General features: G+C 41.7%; 2 protein-coding genes across 2 annotated transcripts in view; one reads left to right on the top strand and one right to left on the bottom strand.

Annotated features, from left to right (window-relative positions):
• Positions 1-1,897: 1,897 nt before the first annotated feature.
• cartl (cocaine- and amphetamine-regulated transcript-like) lies at positions 1,898-4,501 on the bottom strand. Its single transcript, XM_036981134.1, has 3 exons — positions 4,244-4,501; positions 3,556-3,633; positions 1,898-2,407 (listed from the first exon to the last, which is right to left on the bottom strand). The coding sequence occupies exons 1-3, from the start codon at positions 4,379-4,381 to the stop codon at positions 2,300-2,302; spliced, it is 324 nt and encodes a 107-aa protein (XP_036837029.1). The 5' UTR covers positions 4,382-4,501; the 3' UTR covers positions 1,898-2,299.
• Positions 4,502-9,591: 5,090 nt separating this feature from the next.
• LOC110506160 (ras GTPase-activating-like protein IQGAP1) overlaps positions 9,592-19,536 on the top strand; it is a 74,870-nt gene continuing 64,925 nt past the window's right edge. Inside the window, exons 1-2 of the mRNA XM_036981135.1 lie at positions 9,592-9,846; positions 12,699-12,801. Of these exons, the coding sequence (XP_036837030.1) occupies positions 9,801-9,846; positions 12,699-12,801 (149 nt within the window). The 5' untranslated portion in view covers positions 9,592-9,800. The remainder of the gene's footprint in view (positions 9,847-12,698; positions 12,802-19,536) is intronic.

Raw genomic sequence — 19,536 nt, forward strand, 5'->3', positions numbered from 1 at the left:
GGGGCCTGAAAGGGATCTGCATCTTCAGACAACATTCACAGGAATTTTTCAGCAGATCCAGAAACATTTTCGCTGCATTCACAATTATGTAAAGTTTATTTGATTTCTTGTTAGTTTGACTTGTACAATTGATCACCTGTGCAATAAACACAACAAAATCCACCTTCTTCACTATCAGTACTTCAGGATCCCTCAACGGATGAACAACACTTTCTGCAGGCTGCGGGGCATCCAGTGCCATTTCTCCCTTCCGCTATTTGCGCTGCCTCTGCATAAGAGACCTGGTGAACAGCCCAGATTCTTGCTACTTCGACCTCCTTCACCCTGACAGGGCATTCCAGGAACGTGGTTCCCACCACAATTGCAACACCGTGTATCCACCGACCCTTCCACAACATATTTATTCCATCTGCACACACTTGCCACGTGGCCAAACTTTTTACATTAACAACACTGCAATGGTCTGTTCACAGAAGCTCTCACTGTGTATCTCATATACCCCAGCTTTATATCTGTGGGAAGAGATATTCCATCAAATAGCAATAGCACCGATAGGCTTGTCTCTTTCCTTCACCATACAGTTCAATCATCATACATCCATTACTCCTGGTACATTGTATATGTTCAGCCTCAATTTCCACCGCGACGCCAGACATTTGATCTGTTCCCTCTTCAGAAAATATCCACTTTGAATTCTACTCCGATAATTCAGAGAGACACAATGCACTTTCCTTTTGTTCTTCTGACACAACAAATCAACACCATACCGCTCCTGGTCACTTTGATTGACACCACCTTTTCCAGTGGGTCCTCCACCATCTCCTTGACTGCTAATGGATCTCCCAAAAACACAGATTTTCCCATGAAACTAACTCCAACAAGGAACAGACCATTAATAGACCAAAGCCTGTCTTCATGAACAACTTTATCCCGTTTTGCTCCATTCCTCAACGTGACAGTTTTCCACTCATTTCCATTAACGTTACTTAACGCGTCATCCAACTCAGTGCTTCCTCTTCTGCCAACTTCCCCTCAGTTCGGAGGCCAAGAAGACGACCTTCCATGTCACATACTCCTTCACGTGTTTAAATGAAGGTGGGAAGCCGTAGTACTGACAGAATATTGGCACTGAAAATGACACCTCCTTTACACATAGCTCAGGCTACCAGTCATGCTGTACTGCCTTTTGTTACAGTGGCAAGCAAATAGGTGATGCAAATGTGTTTTGTTTGTGATACCCATGTAAATATTTGCTATGTCCAGGAGCAGCCGTCGGGTTACAGTTGTCTTATGGAACGATGGCATTGAGTTGTATTGACGTTTACTAGCAAACAGAACCATATCTAACCTCCTCATTAGTTTACATAATGGTTGGTTTTTCCTGTGCGCTGAAAGATGTCCTAAAAGGCAGGGTTGTGATTATTAGGCCATAACGTAGGAAAACATTTTGCAATGAAAACGTTTCTTATTGGACAAATTCAGATAGTCCTACCTCCCCGTTTTACTTTGTTTTCTTCAATGTTGTACCTAATGAACAACACCATGGGTCGTATTCATTGGAGCACATCATAGCAAAATGCTCAGGTAGTCCCTCCCTCCCGTTTTCTTCATTATGAACACGACCCTGAGGTGAACATGTCCTGGATCAACACAGGACACTGGAATGTAGATAGACTGCGAGACTCATAGACTGTGTTACATGATAATTCCAGCTATGACATTAAGAGACTATAGTAGATCTATGTGTTGAACTATTTTGTAATTGTGTTCTTAATGATAGCTGGAATGCATCATATCTTAAAGTGAATGATTTCTTTAAGTCACAGTTTGATCCCAAAATGACCTTTTTGATTTTTGCATTGAGGTATTGAAATAAGAACAGTAAATCCACAACAAGTGAGATGACCAACATGTTTATGTGTTTGACAGTCTAGAGCGCACATGCTGTAAATGCTTTCTGGGTTACAGAACACCTCCATGCTCCTCTTTCAATGGAAAGGACTTTATCAAAGCACAAGGACAAAACAAGACAACACTCAAGTGCCATAATGTTGGCCTACAGCATGTGGATGCTGCATATCCCTTGCGGTTGTGGACACAGTGGTTTGTCGCAAACTCCCCATATTCCCAAAATATTGCAATAATATTGACCAGAGCCCTTGGGGACATGATCTAAAGTAGTGGGAATAGGGTATCATTTGGGATACAGGTGATGATACAAGTTGATGATGATATTCCTCTGTCTTGGCTGGAGCGTTGGATGTGGTGGTTCTAGTGAAGTGTTTCTCCTTGAGGGAGTTTAGAGACATTTGAGGAGGAAGGAGTTGCAGCTGCTGACTCTGCCACAGTCACAGAGCTTCCCAATGCGGGGTCCATGCCTCAAGGCACACCGGTCGCCCATACCACACTGAGAGACCGAGAGAGAGTGAGGGAGGTGGGAGAGATAGATAGACGGAGAGAGAGAAAGAGATATAGAGAGGAAACACAAAGTAGCTTTATCGCAAAACACAGAACTTAACTAAAAACAACAACATTTAATTAGGGGAGAAAGAGTTAGTCAGCGATGGTAATGAAAGTTCTAATTAGTTTGCTGTATGAATGAAGCGGTGTTCGCTGGTTCTTTAGACTCTTCCTCCTTTCAGTTAATTAGACTTAGGGACGCTATCTAGAATAGGCTGCATAATTGCACTCAAATCAAAGGCTGTTGGCATTTCTCCGCTTGCATTTAATTATACTGACAGGTTATACTCGTTAATTGGTTTTACATAAACTTTCAATTGAACTGCATTGAAATGGGGCCAGACTATAACACAGAGTGGGAGAAACATGGGGGGCTTAAAGGGGATGTTCAGGATTTTACAAAAAAAAGCCAAATGCCCGTGACATCAAATAAAATATGGAGTTGATTTGAGTTGATTTCAGGTGATTTGGCCATTACAAAAAAAACAGCTCACATGCCACTATTATTGATTGTTAGCTTGTGGTGGCTAAAGTTAGCTGAAATAGGGAATATTTCAAGAAAACCAAACCATGGATTAAAGCTTCTCCTGACCCATGGACAGCTTTCAGGGTGAGGAACTATCTAACATAAAGTTGTCAAATCCTAAACTTCCACGTTAATAACAGGCATCCACATTTTGTTCCAAATAAATAAACTCCTATAATATATTTCAGCAATAAGGCCTGTGGTATATGGCCAATATACCATGGCTAAGGGCTGTTCTAATGCAAGACGCAACGCGGAGTGCTTGGACACAGCCATTAGCTGTGGTACATTGGCCATATATCACAAACCCCTAAAGTGCCTTATTGCTATTATAAACTGGCTACCAACTTAATTAGAGCAGTACAAATAAATGTTTTGTCAGACCAATGTTATACTCTGATATACCACAGCTTTCAGCCAATCAGCATTCAGGGTTCGAACCACCCAGTTTATAACACCCCTTTGATACTTGAAAAGTACTGAGGATTTTAAATGTAGTCATAACCTCCATTTGGTCAAAAATAACATTGGTAAAAGTTAGTTTTAAACAGGAACATATTAGGACTCACAGGAGGGATCATCCCTCTCTTCTCATTAGAAGGCAGACGGCTCTGCATCTTCACTAGAAGAGCCTCCATCGCATCCACCTGTGACACGGAGTAAAGGAAACAGGGTCAATGGAATTTCTCATTGCTTTTCTCAAGGGGAGTTTTCAAATCTATACTCCTATATGAGTGCAATTTCCCCATGAGTTTATGTACTGCCTAACGACAATGTCAGTGTTATAGAGGCTATATTTTTGTTTCCAGAAGATCCTCTTGTGGAACTTTATCTCTTCAGGTGTCACATTTGACATTTAGCGATATGTTCCAGAGGTTCAACCAGGGATGGACATTAAATAAGATAGCCAGCTAGACCGAGGCCGGTACTTTTCAGACGGGCTAGTATAAATGTTGGTTTACTAGCCCGGCTGGCCAGTGGACTAAATCTTTAGCTCCATCCCTGTGTTTAACCATGGATAAAAGTGATGGATAAATCGGATTCTCAAGGACATCTTTATCAGGACGAACTGCTGAATAAGGTTATGTTGACCATAATCCAATCATGGGCGAACATTTAGATTGCATTTATATTTCGAATTATATTGACTTAGATTTATATATTAAATTGAGAACCTGTAGTGCATGAATATATAGATCAGGACCAACATGCCAGGGTAGCCTGAAACAACAAAAGTGATTCCCTATATGAACTTACAAGTTCTTTCTCTGCGGCCGCGGCAGAGTTCTGCGCGCCAAAGTCCTCTGCGGAAACTTCATGTGACGCCTGTCCTCGGCACATAACGGACATCAGACCGATACACAGCAGTCGGAGCAGCACTCCTGAGCTATCCATGGTTCTGATGCGGTGCGTGGTAAATGCTGTGCAGTCGTGGCGGCAATAAGAGAGCGCAGGGGATCAAAGTGGAGGGTCGGAAGTTCAGAGTGAGTAAATGTGCAACGGACTGCCGGACCTCTGCATTTATACTAGCGAGTAGCCCCGCCTGTAAGGTCATTTAGCTGGGTTTCAAGACCCATTGCGAGGAACTCCAGTCTTCAATGCATCTTGAATGGTTTGAAGGATGACTCTTAATTGTGTTATTTGAACTGGTGGGTTCAAATCCCATACGTTACACTTGCATCCCATCACACGTTACACTTGAATCCCATCACACGTTACACTTACATCCCATCACACGTTACACTTACATCCCACCACACGTTACACTTACATCCCATCACACGTTACACTTACATCCCATCACACGTTACACTTACATCCCATCACACGTTACACTTGCATCCCATCACACGTTACACTTACATCCCATCACACGTTACACTTGCATCCCATCACACGTTACACTGGCATCCCATCACACGTTACACTTGCATCCCATCACACGTTACACTTGCATCCCATCACACGTTACAATTGCATCCCATCACACGTTACACTTACATCCCATCACACGTTACACTGGCATCCCATCACACGTTACACTTACATCCCATCACACGTTACACTTGCATCCCATCACACGTTACACTTACATCCCATCACACGTTACACTTGCATCCCATAGCTTCTTATTTTGTGAATTGTTCAGATTTAAACCCCCTCTATTTATAATGGTAGATTATGAAGTTGTTTTTCACTCTGTTGCAAGTCCCACCTCAATATATACCAATTACATTGCGTAAGGCAACTGTAGGCTATTAAATAAAATGTTCCTTGTAGGGGCCATTTCTCACGTTGAATGAGACAATTACAATCCCGCAATAGAATTTCAACGGTGATTTTAACTGAGTTGGGAATCAATTGTGATTTCAACATAATTACAATATCTAATCACTGATATCCATTACAAAACAACCCCGTGTCTCATTTTTCCTTCACAAACCTAATATACAGTGAAATAGAGAAGGACAATGTTCTAATACTGAAGCTAATATAACGATATAAAAGCTCCATTCCCCTTCGACTTTGACTTTATAAATTATTGCTCAGTTTACACAAAGAGAAGTTACGTCATAAACAGTTGCATAAAAACACTTACCATACATAACACATAATACAGAACATACATAACACATAATATAGAACATACATAACACATAATACAGAACATACATAACACATAATACAGAACATACATAACACATAATATAGAACATACATAACACATAATACAGAACATACATAACACATAATACAGAACATACATAACACAAAATACAGAACATACATAACACATAATACAGAACATACATAACACATAATACAGAACATACATAACACATAATACAGAACATACATAACACAAAATACAGAACATACATAACACATAATACAGAACATACATAACATATAATACAGAACATACATAACACATAATACAGAACATACATAACATATAATACAGAACATACATAACACATAATACAGAACATACATAACATATAATACATAACATACATAACACATAATACAGAACATACATAACACATAGTACAGAACATACATAACACATAATACAGAACATACATAACACATAATACAGAACATACATAACACAAAATACAGAACATACATAACACATAATACAGAACATACATAACACATAATACAGAACATACATAACACATAATACAGAACATACATAACACATAAAAACACTTACCATACATAACACATAATACAGAACATACATAACACATAATACAGAACATACATAACACATAAAAACACTTACCATACATAACACATAATACAGAACATACATAACACATAATACAGAACATACATAACACATAATACAGAACATACAACAAGAATCATGATACAGTTCTTTCACTTGGGGGGGGGGGGGGGGGGGGGGGCTCACAGAGCCATTACAGCTTGGAAAATTGACATCATGGCTTTAGAAGCTTCTGATAGGCAAATTTACAAAATTTGAGTCAATTGGAGGTGTACCTGTGGATCTATTTCAAGGCCTACCTTCAAACTCAGTGCCTCTTTGCTTGACATCATGGGGAAATCACAAGAAATCAGCCAAGACCTCAGAAAAAAATGTGTAGACTTCCACAAGTCTGGTCCATCCTTGGGAGAAATGTTCAAACACCTGAAGGTACCACGTTTATCTGTACAAACAATAGTACGCAAGTATAAACACCATGGGACCACGCAGCCGTCATACCACTCAGGAAGGAGGCGCGTTCTGTCTTCTAGAGATCAACGTACTTTGGTGCGAAAAGTGCAAATCAATCCCAGAACAACAGCAAAGGACCTTGTGAAGATGCTGGAGGAAACAGGTACAAAAGTATCTATAACCACAGTAGAATGAGCCCTATATTGAGATAACCTGAAAGGCCACTCAGCAAGGAAGAAGCCACTGCTCCAAAACCACCATAAAAAAGCCAGACTACGGTTTGCAACTGCGCATGGGGACAAAGATCGTACTTTTTGGAGAAATCTCCTCTGGTCTGATGAAATACAAATAGAACTATTTGGCCATAATGACAATAGTTATTTTTGGAGGAAAAAGGGGGACGCTTGCAAGCCGAAGAACACCATCCCAACCATGAAGCACAGGGGTGGCAGCATCATGTTGTGGAGGTGCTTTGCTGCAGGAGGGACTGGTGCACTTCACAAAATAGATGGTATCATGAGGGGAAATTATGTGGATATATTGAAGCAACATCTCAAGACATCAGTCAGGAAGTTAAAGCTTGGTTGCAAATGGGTCTTCCAAATGGACAATGACCCCAAGCATACTTCCAAAATTGTGGCAAAATGGCTTAAAGGACAACAAAGTCAAAGTATTGGAGTGGCCATCACAAAGCCCTGACCTCAATCCTATAGAACATTTGTGGGCAGAACTGAAGAAGCGTGTATGAGCAAGGAGGCCTATAAACCTGACTCAGTTACACCAGCTCTGTCAGGAGGAATGGGCCAAAATTCACCCAACTTATTTCGGGAAGCTTGAGGAAGGCTACCTGAAATGTTTGACCAAAGTTAATAAATGTAAAGGCAATGCTACCAAATACTAATTGAGTGTATGTAAACTTCTAACCCACTGGGAATGTGATGAAAGAAATAAAAGCTGAAATAAATAATTCTCTCTACTATTATTCTGACATTTCACATTCTTAACATGAAGTGTTGATCCTAACTGACCTAAAACAGGGAAATTTTACTAGGATTAAATGTCAGGAATTGTGAAAAACTGAGTTTAAATGTATTTGGCTAAGGTGTATGTAAACTTCCGACTTCAACTGTATCTAACAATGACCTCTTATCGCTTCTGCAGTAGATAACCACCTTTGAACTGTGTTGCAGCTCGTTGCTTGTTGTCATTGTAGAGACATATTGCACAACGGTATTCCCAGGGAATAATGTCAAGTAGAAAACTCAGTAGTCTTAGAACAGCATTTACCAAATGTTGGGTAGAGACAAATAGGCTGTGGCTGATACCGTTTGAGTCTAAGCTTACATCGGAGTACTGGCTAGAACTGCAAACTGCAAACTTAACATGTGTAAATATTTGTATGATCACAACAAGATTCAACAACTGAGACAAACTGAACAAGTTCCATAGACATGTGACTAACAGAAATGGAAAAATGTGTCCCTGAACAAAGGGGGGGTCAAAATCTGGTGTGGCCACCAGCTGCATTAAGTACTGCAGTGCATCTCCTCCTCATGGACTGAACCAGATTTGCCAGTTCTTGCTGTGAGATGTTACCCCACTCTTCCACCAAGGCACCTGCAAGTTCCTAGACATTTCTGATGGGAATGGCTCTAGCCCTCACCCTTAGATCCAACAGGTCCCAGACGTGCTCAATGGGATTGAGAGGCTCTTTGCTGGCCATGGCAGAACACTGACATTTCCTGTCTTGCAGGAAATCACGCACAGAACGAGCAATATGGCTGGTGGTATTGTCATGCTGGAGGGTCATGTCAGGATGAGCCTGCAGGAAGGTTACCACATGAGGGAGGAGGATGTCTTCTCTTAAATGTACAGCATTGAGATTGCCTGCAATGACAACAAGCTCAGTCCGATGATGCTGTGTCACACTGCCCCAGACCATGACGGACCCTCCACCTTCAAATCGATCCCGCTCCAGAGTACAGGCCTCATTGTAATGCTCATTCCTTCGACAATAAAGGCGAATCCGACCATCACCCCCAGTGATACAAAACCGCGACTCGTCAGTGAAGAGCACTTTTTGCCAGTCCTGTCTGGTCCAGCGACGCTGGGTTTGTGCCCATAGGCGATGTTGTTGCCGGTGATGTCTGGTGAGGACCTGCCTTACAACAGGCCTACAAGCCCTCAGTCTGAGCACTGATTGTGCGTTCCTGGTGTAACTCGGGCAGTTGTTGTTGCCATCCTGTACCTGTCTGCAGGTGTGATGTTTGGATGTACCGATCCTGTGCAGGTGTTTTTACACGTGGACTGCCACTGCGATGACGATCAGCTGTCCGTCCTGTGTCCCTGGAGCGCTGTCTTAGGCATCTCACAGTACGGACATTGCAAGTTATTGCCCTGGCCATATCTGCATTCCTCATGCTTCCTTGCAGCATGCCTAAGGCACGTTCACGCAGATGAACAGGGACCCTGGGCATCTTTCTTTTGATGTTTTTTTATGTTTTTCAGTCAGTAGAAAGGCCTCTTTAGTGTCCTAAGTTTTCATAACTGTGACCTTAATTGCCTACTGTCTGTAAGCTGTTAGTGTCTTAACGACCGTTCCAGAGGTGCATGTTCATTAATTGTTTATGGTTCATTGAACAAGCATGGTAAACAGTGTTTAAACCCTTTACAATCTGTGAATTAATTTGGATTTTTACGAATTATCTTTGAACGACAGGGTCCTGGAAAAGGGACGTTTCTTATTTTCTGAGTTGAATCAGTGTCGATGCGTAGCGTGCCTTTAGGAAGGTTATTTCAGTGCCTGTAGTAGGCAGCAGAGGGCGCTGCGCCTGCAGTTTCGACGAGTGGCTGCTGATGGGTGTTTCCTCGAACGCATACTTTAGGATTTAGGAAGGAACACACACCCCAGTGACATCAGTTAGGTTTGAAGAAGAAAAAAAGTCTCAGCTCTCGACTCAAACCGTGCAGTGGAGCAGCAAGGGGGCCGAGAGCGCCTTCCCGACTTTTTCAATTATATAGCCCGCAAAGAGAACTGGACGAAACTATAGGCTATCATCTCAACTACTATAACTTGACCTCGTCAACCCGGGGAGTGAGGATTATAACACTTATTCAGAGAATATGTCAACCTCAGACGAGGCAGACGGGCTTCGGCCGAGATATGGGTGTGAGTATCTAAAAACTTTTCCTGCTCGCTCACCTTGGGATTTATATTTTAACCTCCGTTTACAGAAGTTTAACAATTTAATTGTTTTCATCAATACATACATTTTCACAGGCGTTTTTTCTTTGTTCTATCTATATTCACATGTTTGACTTTGGTTAGACTTTTGACAGCGTGGTAGGTAGGCTCTGACTTCCGCGTTTTCATCTACATCGGCTACAATATTGCAATTTTACGTGGCTACATCGAATTAAATTAGCCCACATTGAATCTGGTCGATGCAATCCGGGATCCTTGAGACGTCATTGAAGTAATAGAGTTTCAAATGGTTAGGTTTAGTCAAGGGTAAAGGTAGGGGTTAAGTTTTTAAGGTAGGGACGTCTATGGTAGGATCCGTATAGCACCAACTCTTAGAATTTTGACATGTTTGCAATTTTCACAGTAAAGGATAAGGCGCTACATTGTTTTCTTATAGGGAATCTGAAGTAGCAAGACGATGCAATAGTTGAGTGGTTTACCTGGTCGATTCATTGACATCTATTGATGGCCTACTATAGTTTATTGATATGTGAACTAGTATCCATTGATCTTATCTTAATTAAAAACATTTACGTTCGGATATTGTCTTTTTCAATTATATTTTATAAAATAATTATAGAATTTTTGTATTGGTTTACATTTGTGATTTTTATGCACTTTGAAATGATTCTGTAATGAAAAGTTCTTTACAAATCTAATTTACTCGTTTTTAATTTTATTTATTCGTTATTTTACCAGGTAAGTTGACTGAGAACATGTTCTCATTTACAGCAACGACCTGAATAGTTACAGGGGAGAGGAGGGGGATGAATGAGCCAATTGTAAATTTGGGATTATTAGGTGACCGTGATGGTTTGAGGGCCAGATTGGGTATTTAGCCAGGACACCAGGGTTAACACCCCTACTCTTACGATAAGTGCCATGGGATCTTTTAGTGACCACAGAGAGTCAGGACACCCGTTTTACGTCCCATCCGAAAGACTGCACCCTACACAGTGCAATGTCCCCAATCACTGCCCTGGGGTATTGGGATATTTTTTAGACCAAAGGAAAGAGTGCCTCCTACTGGCCCTCCAACACCACTTCCAGCAGCACCTGGTCTGCCATCCAGGAACTAGACTTTCCTGAGGCAGTCGGTAGCCTTGGTTTAAGTGGGAACCATACCACTGTACTTGCTGGCTTGTCAACTGCTTTCAAGATTACTTCCACTGTAAATTACCAAGTTGTTTGATACATTTATTAGGCTAATAAATGAGATTAAGGCCGCACAATAATAATAATTGTAATCATAGTCAGTAGAATAAAACCCCACAATAAAATCCTGGAAATTGTAAGTGGCAATTTTTAGACTTTTCCATTCTCTAATGGTCACGTAGCCTAGGTTATAATGAATATGCTTGTTATTCAGAAGGCCTAGACATCACCAGAAGGAGCCTGAAACAATTAGCTCTTGTAATGCGAGTGCTCATGCCCACTTTTTTTTTCTCTCCCTCCCAGCTCTAAAAATATATTTCCAGCAACATTACCATGCAGGTCTCTTTAGCCTAGGCCAGTGGATCCCAACCAGGGGTACTTAGACCCCTGCTGGTACTTGGCCTATCCACAGGGGGTACTTGAGTTGACTCATGAGACCATAGGTCTACTGGTAAAATGCACACGAGGGGGTACTTCAGGGGTACTCCTGGCAGAGAGAAATTCAGTTGGTGGTAGAGTAACAGAAAAAGGTTGGGAACCAGCGGTCTAGACCCTAGCCTAGACCACAGAACTGTGAGCTACGAGCTTTGTTTACCTGCAGAATAGGTTTGATTTATTACGGTCTCTTCAGAGTTCTTTGAAAGAATGCCCATGCATTTCATTTGGCATATTTGCTAGATCACTTGAAGTGATAAAGACATTTTACACAGAAATAAAAAATGTCAAACAAACGCTGGAGATGTTTAAACAAAGTTTGCATAGACTAGCCTACATTTACCTAGCCTACATTTACCTATTGTGTAGTGAGTGACTAAAGCTAAGTTGTCCTCCCCGATCAGTAACCCTTGAATCATCTCATTATGTGGAACTGGCGGTGAGGCCAAGTTGTAACCAGACTGGGAGGGGATGGAGTAGCCTAGCGTTGAGGACAGTTCAACATGACAGCTGAGCTGAATCAGCCTGTCAATCAATCAACACATAATTTCTTGGGACTGTTTACATCTTTGTGATGGCGGCCAACACGACTATGTCAGTTGTGATATTCAGGATGGATGGGACAGTCTCTACCCCTCCTACATGCAGAATGAGAGAAGTCTGTCTCACTGTTCATTTGAAGGTTCTTGCATGTTATCTTGTTAATCGTCCCTACTTGTTTGTGTGTCTGCTAGTCTGTGTGTGTTTACTATAAATGTGAGTGTGAGCTAGACTCAACTCAGTGTGTGTACTGTGTATGTTTGTAAATGGAGTGTTTCTTGTACAGCTATGCTGTTATGAGCGAGCTAGTATTCACCTAGTGAGTGTTTCTTGTACAGCTATGCTGTTATGAGCGAGCTAGTATTCACCTAGTGAGTGTTTCTTGTACAGCTATGCTGTTATGAGCGAGCTAGTATTCACCTAGTGAGTGTTTCTTGTACAGCTATGCTGTTATGAGCGAGCTAGTATTCACCTAGTGAGTGTTTCTTGTACAGCTATGCTGTTATGAGCGAGCTAGTATTCACCTAGTGAGTTTCTTGTACAGCTATGCTGTTATGAGCGAGCTAGTATTCACCTAGTGAGTGTTTCTTGTACAGCTATGCTGTTATGAGCGAGCTAGTATTCACCTAGTGAGTGTTGTTTTCCAGCTGTTCTGGATGGTGTCGAGCGACTCACAGCAGAGGAGATGGACGAGAGGAGGCAGCAGAACATGGCCTACGAATACCTCTGTCATCTCGAGGAGGCTAAACGGTAAGACTGTGTTTTTCATTAGTTGGTAATTGCCTTTTCTTTTGGCTGGTATAAAAATGAATAAAAGCAGACAAATGTAAATTCTGCCGGATATGTACCTGGGGAGACTTCAACCCGCAGTAGGAAAGAAGGGAAATGGCTCTCACCACAGTCTGTGAAGGACAGAGAATGCAAATAGTCTGCCATTGATCCACACTTCCAATGTGAGAGAATACAGAAGTGTTCTTAGGGAGTCTGGGGCCCTATAAGGAAACAGGGGCCATTGATCCACACTTCCAATGTGAGAGAATACAGAAGTGTTCTTAGGGAGTCTGGGGCCCTATAAGGAAACAGGGGCCCTGTTTCGTATTCTAGCTCCAGTGTTGCATCTCAGCTATTGCAATGGTGTTTGTTGTAATTGCTGTCATGGGCTTTACCTCAGAGTGTATCATAACATGTGGGTGAACTGCTCCCTATCGGACTTCCATGTTCAGACTTTAATTGCTTTATTCTTTTTTAGAGGAACAGATAGTTGGAATTCTCACATACTGCTGAGATCAACAATGGTTGGCAATGTGATCTTGAATAGAAAAGCTTAAGTGTTGTAGATTAAAACAAGGTTTAATGAGCGTCATGCAAGGTAAAGTGTGTGTGCGTGTGAATATCCTTGTTAATTTCCAGCACCTGGAATTGAACCTGTTGTTCTGGCCTGGTAGTACAAATGTCAGTATTTTCTGAAACGTTGACTTCTGTAAGGTTAGACATGTTTTTATGTCCATTTCAGTCATAGTGCTCCCTAGGTATCACATTTCATATCATGTTTGGACTGCCTTATTTGGTGGTCATTATCACTCTGCTATGTGTGTTAGCAACCCCTCTTGAGGTTGAGCTTTTTGTATGTGTGTTGAAACCTGCTTGCAATGCTGCAGTTTCCACATTGGATGTGCTGTTTACTTTCTCCCTGTATAACATGTGGTGCCAGAACTAACATGCTATACTCATTCATTAATACCTGCTCACTGTCATGTGATGTTTGAAGTGTTTCATATTGTAGAAGTATTGAAAAGTGTGTTTTGTCTGTTGTGGTGATCAGGCCTACAGGTTAATGCCTGAAGTAGCTAGTGGCCTAGGTTTTGAGAGGACTCTGACACACACCCATCCCCTAGGTCCCCCAGTGGACTCTCACACTCAGAAGAGGAAGGAGTGAACGAGACAGGAAGTGACTAAGTCCCTGTTGAGTTTAGTATCTTCCGCTGTTGCCACAGAAACCCCTGGTCGTCATAGCAACGGGTTCCGGTGTGAGTGTTTGTTTGACTGTATGTTGTGAAGATAAAACAGCAGTGGTACGCTGGTCTGTTGGGTCTTCCCCCTCTCCTGTGTTTTACCACTGTCTACTAGTTCTCTAAACATGGCTTGACAAATATATTGCTAAAGAGGTGAGAAGAGCCTTATGTCAGGGCCTAGGTCCTATGTTAAGTCTACGTACAGCGTTTTCCAAACACCTCTGAAGTTGTCTGTGATTCTCTTGCAGTTCTGTCCCTACAGTATCGCTAGCTGGTTAGCCTAGCACCAGAATGAGCGTTGTGTGGTGACGTCACCCTGCCTGAGAATTAAAGTAGTGTCACCCTTGCTCAACAGACTATAGTTTGTTGTAGCGATTGGTTAGAAGTTACAATGCTGCTAATTGAGTGTGAATTGTGATGTTCTGTGAAGTGCAGAAAGCCCTGCGTTGACTCCCAGGTCAGGACAGAGGCTGGACTTACTCTGTTATATATATAATAAGACTCCAGCTCCTGATAGGTAGGTGCTTGTTGTTGTACAGTGTCAGGCTGGAGAGACCATTGTGTTCCAAATGGCAACCCAGCCCATAGGGCTCTGGTCAAAAGTAGGGCACTATGTAGTGCACTAATGTAGGGAATATGGTGCCATTTGGGACACTCTAGAGAGAGCGAGAAAGTGAGTGTCAGGTGAAGGACAGCGGCAGACAGGTGAGAACTATTAGCTTGTGAACACCTCAGCCTGGAGGCAAGGAATGCTTATGCTCATGAACGTGATGTGTGGTATGATGGGAATGCTTCTCACACAGATATGAACACACTGTGTATGTGGACATGTGAGTAATTACTCTCCCTGTCTCTCTTTCTCTGTCATATATGCAAAAAATACCTTTTATCTGTACCAGTTATTTCCATGCATTGCAGTGTTTAGTTCTATAGCTGTCACTTCAGCCTGTAGATTATGATGGTATCAGAGGAGATATTTGAATATTGCTCATCTCTCACTGACTATTTGAGGAATTTCCTAGGTGGCCAATGACCAATATCTGTAGACATACTGTGAGAAATAGGCCTACGGTTGCTGAAGTAAGGTTGCAGGTTTATTGAAGAGTTGTTCAGGACTTTGATTCAGGAGTACAGTACTACTGTTTGTTCTTGTCTTTGACACAACAACCACGTGAACCTGTTTTTTCCTCTTCAACTTCTGTCTTCTTTAGTCTCGTTCTCTCCCTTTCTCTCTCTGTGGGAATGGTCTTTCCTGCATGTTATTTATTCCTTTACACGAGAGGCTGGCTGAGCTTTCTCTCTCTGTGGGAATGGTCTTTCATGTTATTTATTCCTTTACACGAGAGGCTGGCTGAGCTTTCTCTCTCTGTGGGAATGGTCTTTCCTGCATGTTACTTAATGCTTTACACGAGAGGCTGGCTGAGCTTTCTCTCTCTGTGGGAATGGTCTTTCCTGCATGTTATTTATTCCTTTACACGAGAGGCTGGCTGAGCTTTCTCTGCCTCCAATTCAATCTGAAACTACATCTGGAGAAAGTAGTTAGCAGTCAGCTTCTAGGGTAAAGTGGTGAAGATGCTCTGTAAGAGGGTTCTCCTTGGGTTCTCCTTGGGTTCCCCTTGGATATAAAGAAAAGAAGGCTGATGCGTAACGTAAGTAAGTTGTACAACTGAATGCATTCAACAGTAATGTCTTCCTCATTTAACCCAACCCCTCTGAATCAGAGAGGTGTGGCGGGATGCCTTGATCGCCGTCCACGTCATCGGCGCCCAGGGGGCGGGTGTTGTTGGTGGTTAACTGCCTTGTTCAAGGGCAGAACACCCTTGCTGGCTCTGGGATTCGAACAAGCAACCTTTTAGGTTACTGTCCTAATGCTCGTAACCAACGCTCTGACCACTAGGCAACCTGTGACCAGAATACCATCTCATTAGTTATGTTAGTCTGTATAGACATGACAAATGGATACTTACAGTTCAACTGTACATGTGCAACAATGGCTCAACTAAACTACATTGAACAAAAACAAAGCTAATTGAAATGTGCAGTTTAAGGCTCCACCTACTGCTTCCGCTCAGTGTGTTCAGTATTACTAGTGTCTGATTGTCCAATCCCATCCTGGTATGAGGACATGCAACATCAGGTGGCAGTTGGAGGGTGGATGAAATCTGAAGGCAACACCAGGTTCTGGTCTTGTCAGGTTTTGATTGGGTCGTGTTCACTAGGCACCAAATGGAAGAAAACGTGTTGGAACATTGAGGGATCAACATGGACTTGTCCAATAAGAAACGATCATTTTAGTTTTCTGTTTAAAAATGTTTCTGTTGTGCCCTAATGAACACAACCTTGGTAAACCAGCTCCTAACCCTGAATTGAAGAACTTCCCTCTGTCATCTTAAGCCTGTGAGCTGGCCCTGTGAGCTGGCCCTGTGAGCTGGCCCTGTGAATAGACAGCATAACACTTTCAGATGTTTTATTGTGTACTTGTGTCCTGTTAGAATGTGGGAAAGTGTAAGATAAGGACCAGTTTGCCTTCCCAATTTTGTGTGTTTAGCCTACCCATCCACCCTCTACATGTATCAGCAGTAGTTGAGGGGCCTACCTCCGTTTAACAGTTAAGGAGAGATGTGGATAGCTGGTACATGAGATTACTGGGAGATCTACCCTGCGTATATACCTGACCTAGCAGCACAGACCAACGATGAACCAGAGAGATCATTCTGAGAGGGAGATCATTCCTTAGTACATCTCAGAACTATGTAGTGCTGTTAATCCTCCTCCCTTCACTACAGTATATTATATACTCACTCCACAGTACATCTCAGAACTATGTAGTGCTGTTAATCCTCCTCCCTTCACTACAGTATATTATATACTCACTCCACAGTACATCTCAGAACTATGTAGTGCTGTTAATCCTCCTCCCTTCACTACAGTATATTATATACTCACTCCACAGTACATCTCAGAACTATGTAGTGCTGTTAATCCTCCTCCCTTCACTACAGTATATTATATACTCACTCCACAGTACATCTCAGAACTATGTAGTGCTGTTAATCCTCCTCCCTTCACTACAGTATATTATATACTCACTCCACAGTACATCTCAGAACTATGTAGTGCTGTTAATCCTCCTCCCTTCACTACAGTATATTATATACTCCCTCCACAGTACATCTCAGAACTATGTAGTGCTGTTAATCCTCCTCCCTTCACTACAGTATATTATATACTCACTCCACAGTACATCTCAGAACTATGTAGTGCTCTTAATCCTCCTCCCTTCACTACAGTATATTATATACTCACTCCACAGTACATCTCAGAACTATGTAGTGCTGTTAATCCTCCTCCCTTCACTACAGTATATTATATACTCACTCCACAGTACATCTCAGAACTATGTAGTGCCCTTAATCCTCCTCCCTTCACTACAGTATATTATATACTCACTCCACAGTACATCTCAGAACTATGTAGTGCTCTTAATCCTCCTCCCTTCACTACAGTATATTATATACTCTCTCCACAGTACATCTCAGAACTATGTAGTGCTGTTAATCCTCCTCCCTTCACTACAGTATATTATATACTCACTCCACAGTACATCTCAGAACTATGTAGTGCTGTTAATCCTCCTCCCTTCACTACAGTATATTATATACTCTCTCCACAGTACATCTCAGAACTATGTAGTGCTGTTAATCCTCCTCCCTTCACTACAGTATATTATATACTCTCTCCACAGTACATCTCAGAACTATGTAGTGCTCTTAATCCTCCTCCCTTCACTACAGTATATTATATACTCACTCCACAGTACATCTCAGAACTATGTAGTGCTCTTAATCCTCCTCCCTTCACTACAGTATATTATATACTCTCTCCACAGTACATCTCAGAACTATGTAGTGCTGTTAATCCTCCTCCCTTCACTACAGTATATTATATACTCTCTCCACAGTACATCTCAGAACTATGTAGTGCTCTTAATCCTCCTCCCTTCACTACAGTATATTATATACTCTCTCCACAGTACATCTCAGAACTATGTAGTGCTCTTAATCCTCCTCCCTTCACTACAGTATATTATATACTCTCTCCACAGTACATCTCAGAACTATGTAGTGCTGTTAATCCTCCTCCCTTCACTACAGTATATTATATACTCTCTCCACAGTACATCTCAGAACTATGTAGTGCCCTTAATCCTCCTCCCTTCACTACAGTATATTATATACTCACTCCACAGTACATCTCAGAACTATGTAGTGCTGTTAATCCTCCTCCCTTCACTACAGTATATTATATACTCTCTCCACAGTACATCTCAGAACTATGTAGTGCTGTTAATCCTCCTCCCTTCACTACAGTATATTATATACTCACTCCTTAGTACATCTCAGAACTATGTAGTGCTGTTAATCCTCCTCCCTTCACTACAGTATATTATATACTCTCTCCACAGTACATCTCAGAACTATGTAGTGCTCTTAATCCTCCTCCCTTCTACAGTATATTATATACTCTCTCCACAGTACATCTCAGAACTATGTAGTGCTCTTAATCCTCCTCCCTTCACTACAGTATATTATATACTCTCTCCACAGTACATCTCAGAACTATGTAGTGCTCTTAATCCTCCTCCCTTCACTACAGTATATTATATACTCACTCCACAGTACATCTCAGAACTATGTAGTGCTCTTAATCCTCCTCCCTTCACTACAGTATATTATGTACTGTGGAGAGAGTATATCTCAGAACTATGTAGTGCTCTTAATCCTCCTCCCTTCACTACAGTATATTATATACTCACTCCACAGTACATCTCAGAACTATGTAGTGCTCTTAATCCTCCTCCCTTCACTACAGTATATTATATACTCACTCCACAGTACATCTCAGAACTATGTAGTGCTCTTAATCCTCCTCCCTTCACTACAGTATATTATATACTCACTCCACAGTACATCTCAGAACTATGTAGTGCTGTTAATCCTCCTCCCTTCACTACAGTATATTATATACTCTCTCCACAGTACATCTCAGAACTATGTAGTGCCCTTAATCCTCCTCCCTTCACTACAGTATATTATATACTCACTCCACAGTACATCTCAGAACTATGTAGTGCTCTTAATCCTCCTCCCTTCACTACAGTATATTATATACTCACTCCACAGTACATCTCAGAACTATGTAGTGCCCTTAATCCTCCTCCCTTCAATACAGTATATTATATACTCACTCCACAGTACATCTCAGAACTATGTAGTGCTGTTAATCCTCCTCCCTTCACTACAGTATATTATATACTCACTCCACAGTACATCTCAGAACTATGTAGTGCTCTTAATCCTCCTCCCTTCACTACAGTATATTATATACTCACTCCACAGTACATCTCAGAACTATGTAGTGCCCTTAATCCTCCTCCCTTCAATACAGTATATTATATACTCACTCCACAGTA

This window comes from Oncorhynchus mykiss, chromosome 6 (genome assembly GCF_013265735.2).
Source record: "Oncorhynchus mykiss isolate Arlee chromosome 6, USDA_OmykA_1.1, whole genome shotgun sequence".
NCBI lineage: Eukaryota > Metazoa > Chordata > Actinopteri > Salmoniformes > Salmonidae > Oncorhynchus > Oncorhynchus mykiss.

Bases quoted from the DNA above. Each gene is read 5' to 3' on its own strand.
- cartl (XM_036981134.1), bottom strand. From the start codon at position 4,381: ATGGATAGCTCAGGAGTGCTGCTCCGACTGCTGTGTATCGGTCTGATG. The intron at 3,634-4,243 runs GTAAGTTCATAT...TCCGTGTCACAG, and splicing joins CGGCCGCAGAGAAAGAACTT to GTGGATGCGATGGAGGCTCT. The intron at 2,408-3,555 runs GTGAGTCCTAAT...TCGGTCTCTCAG, and splicing joins AGAGAGGGATGATCCCTCCT to TGTGGTATGGGCGACCGGTG.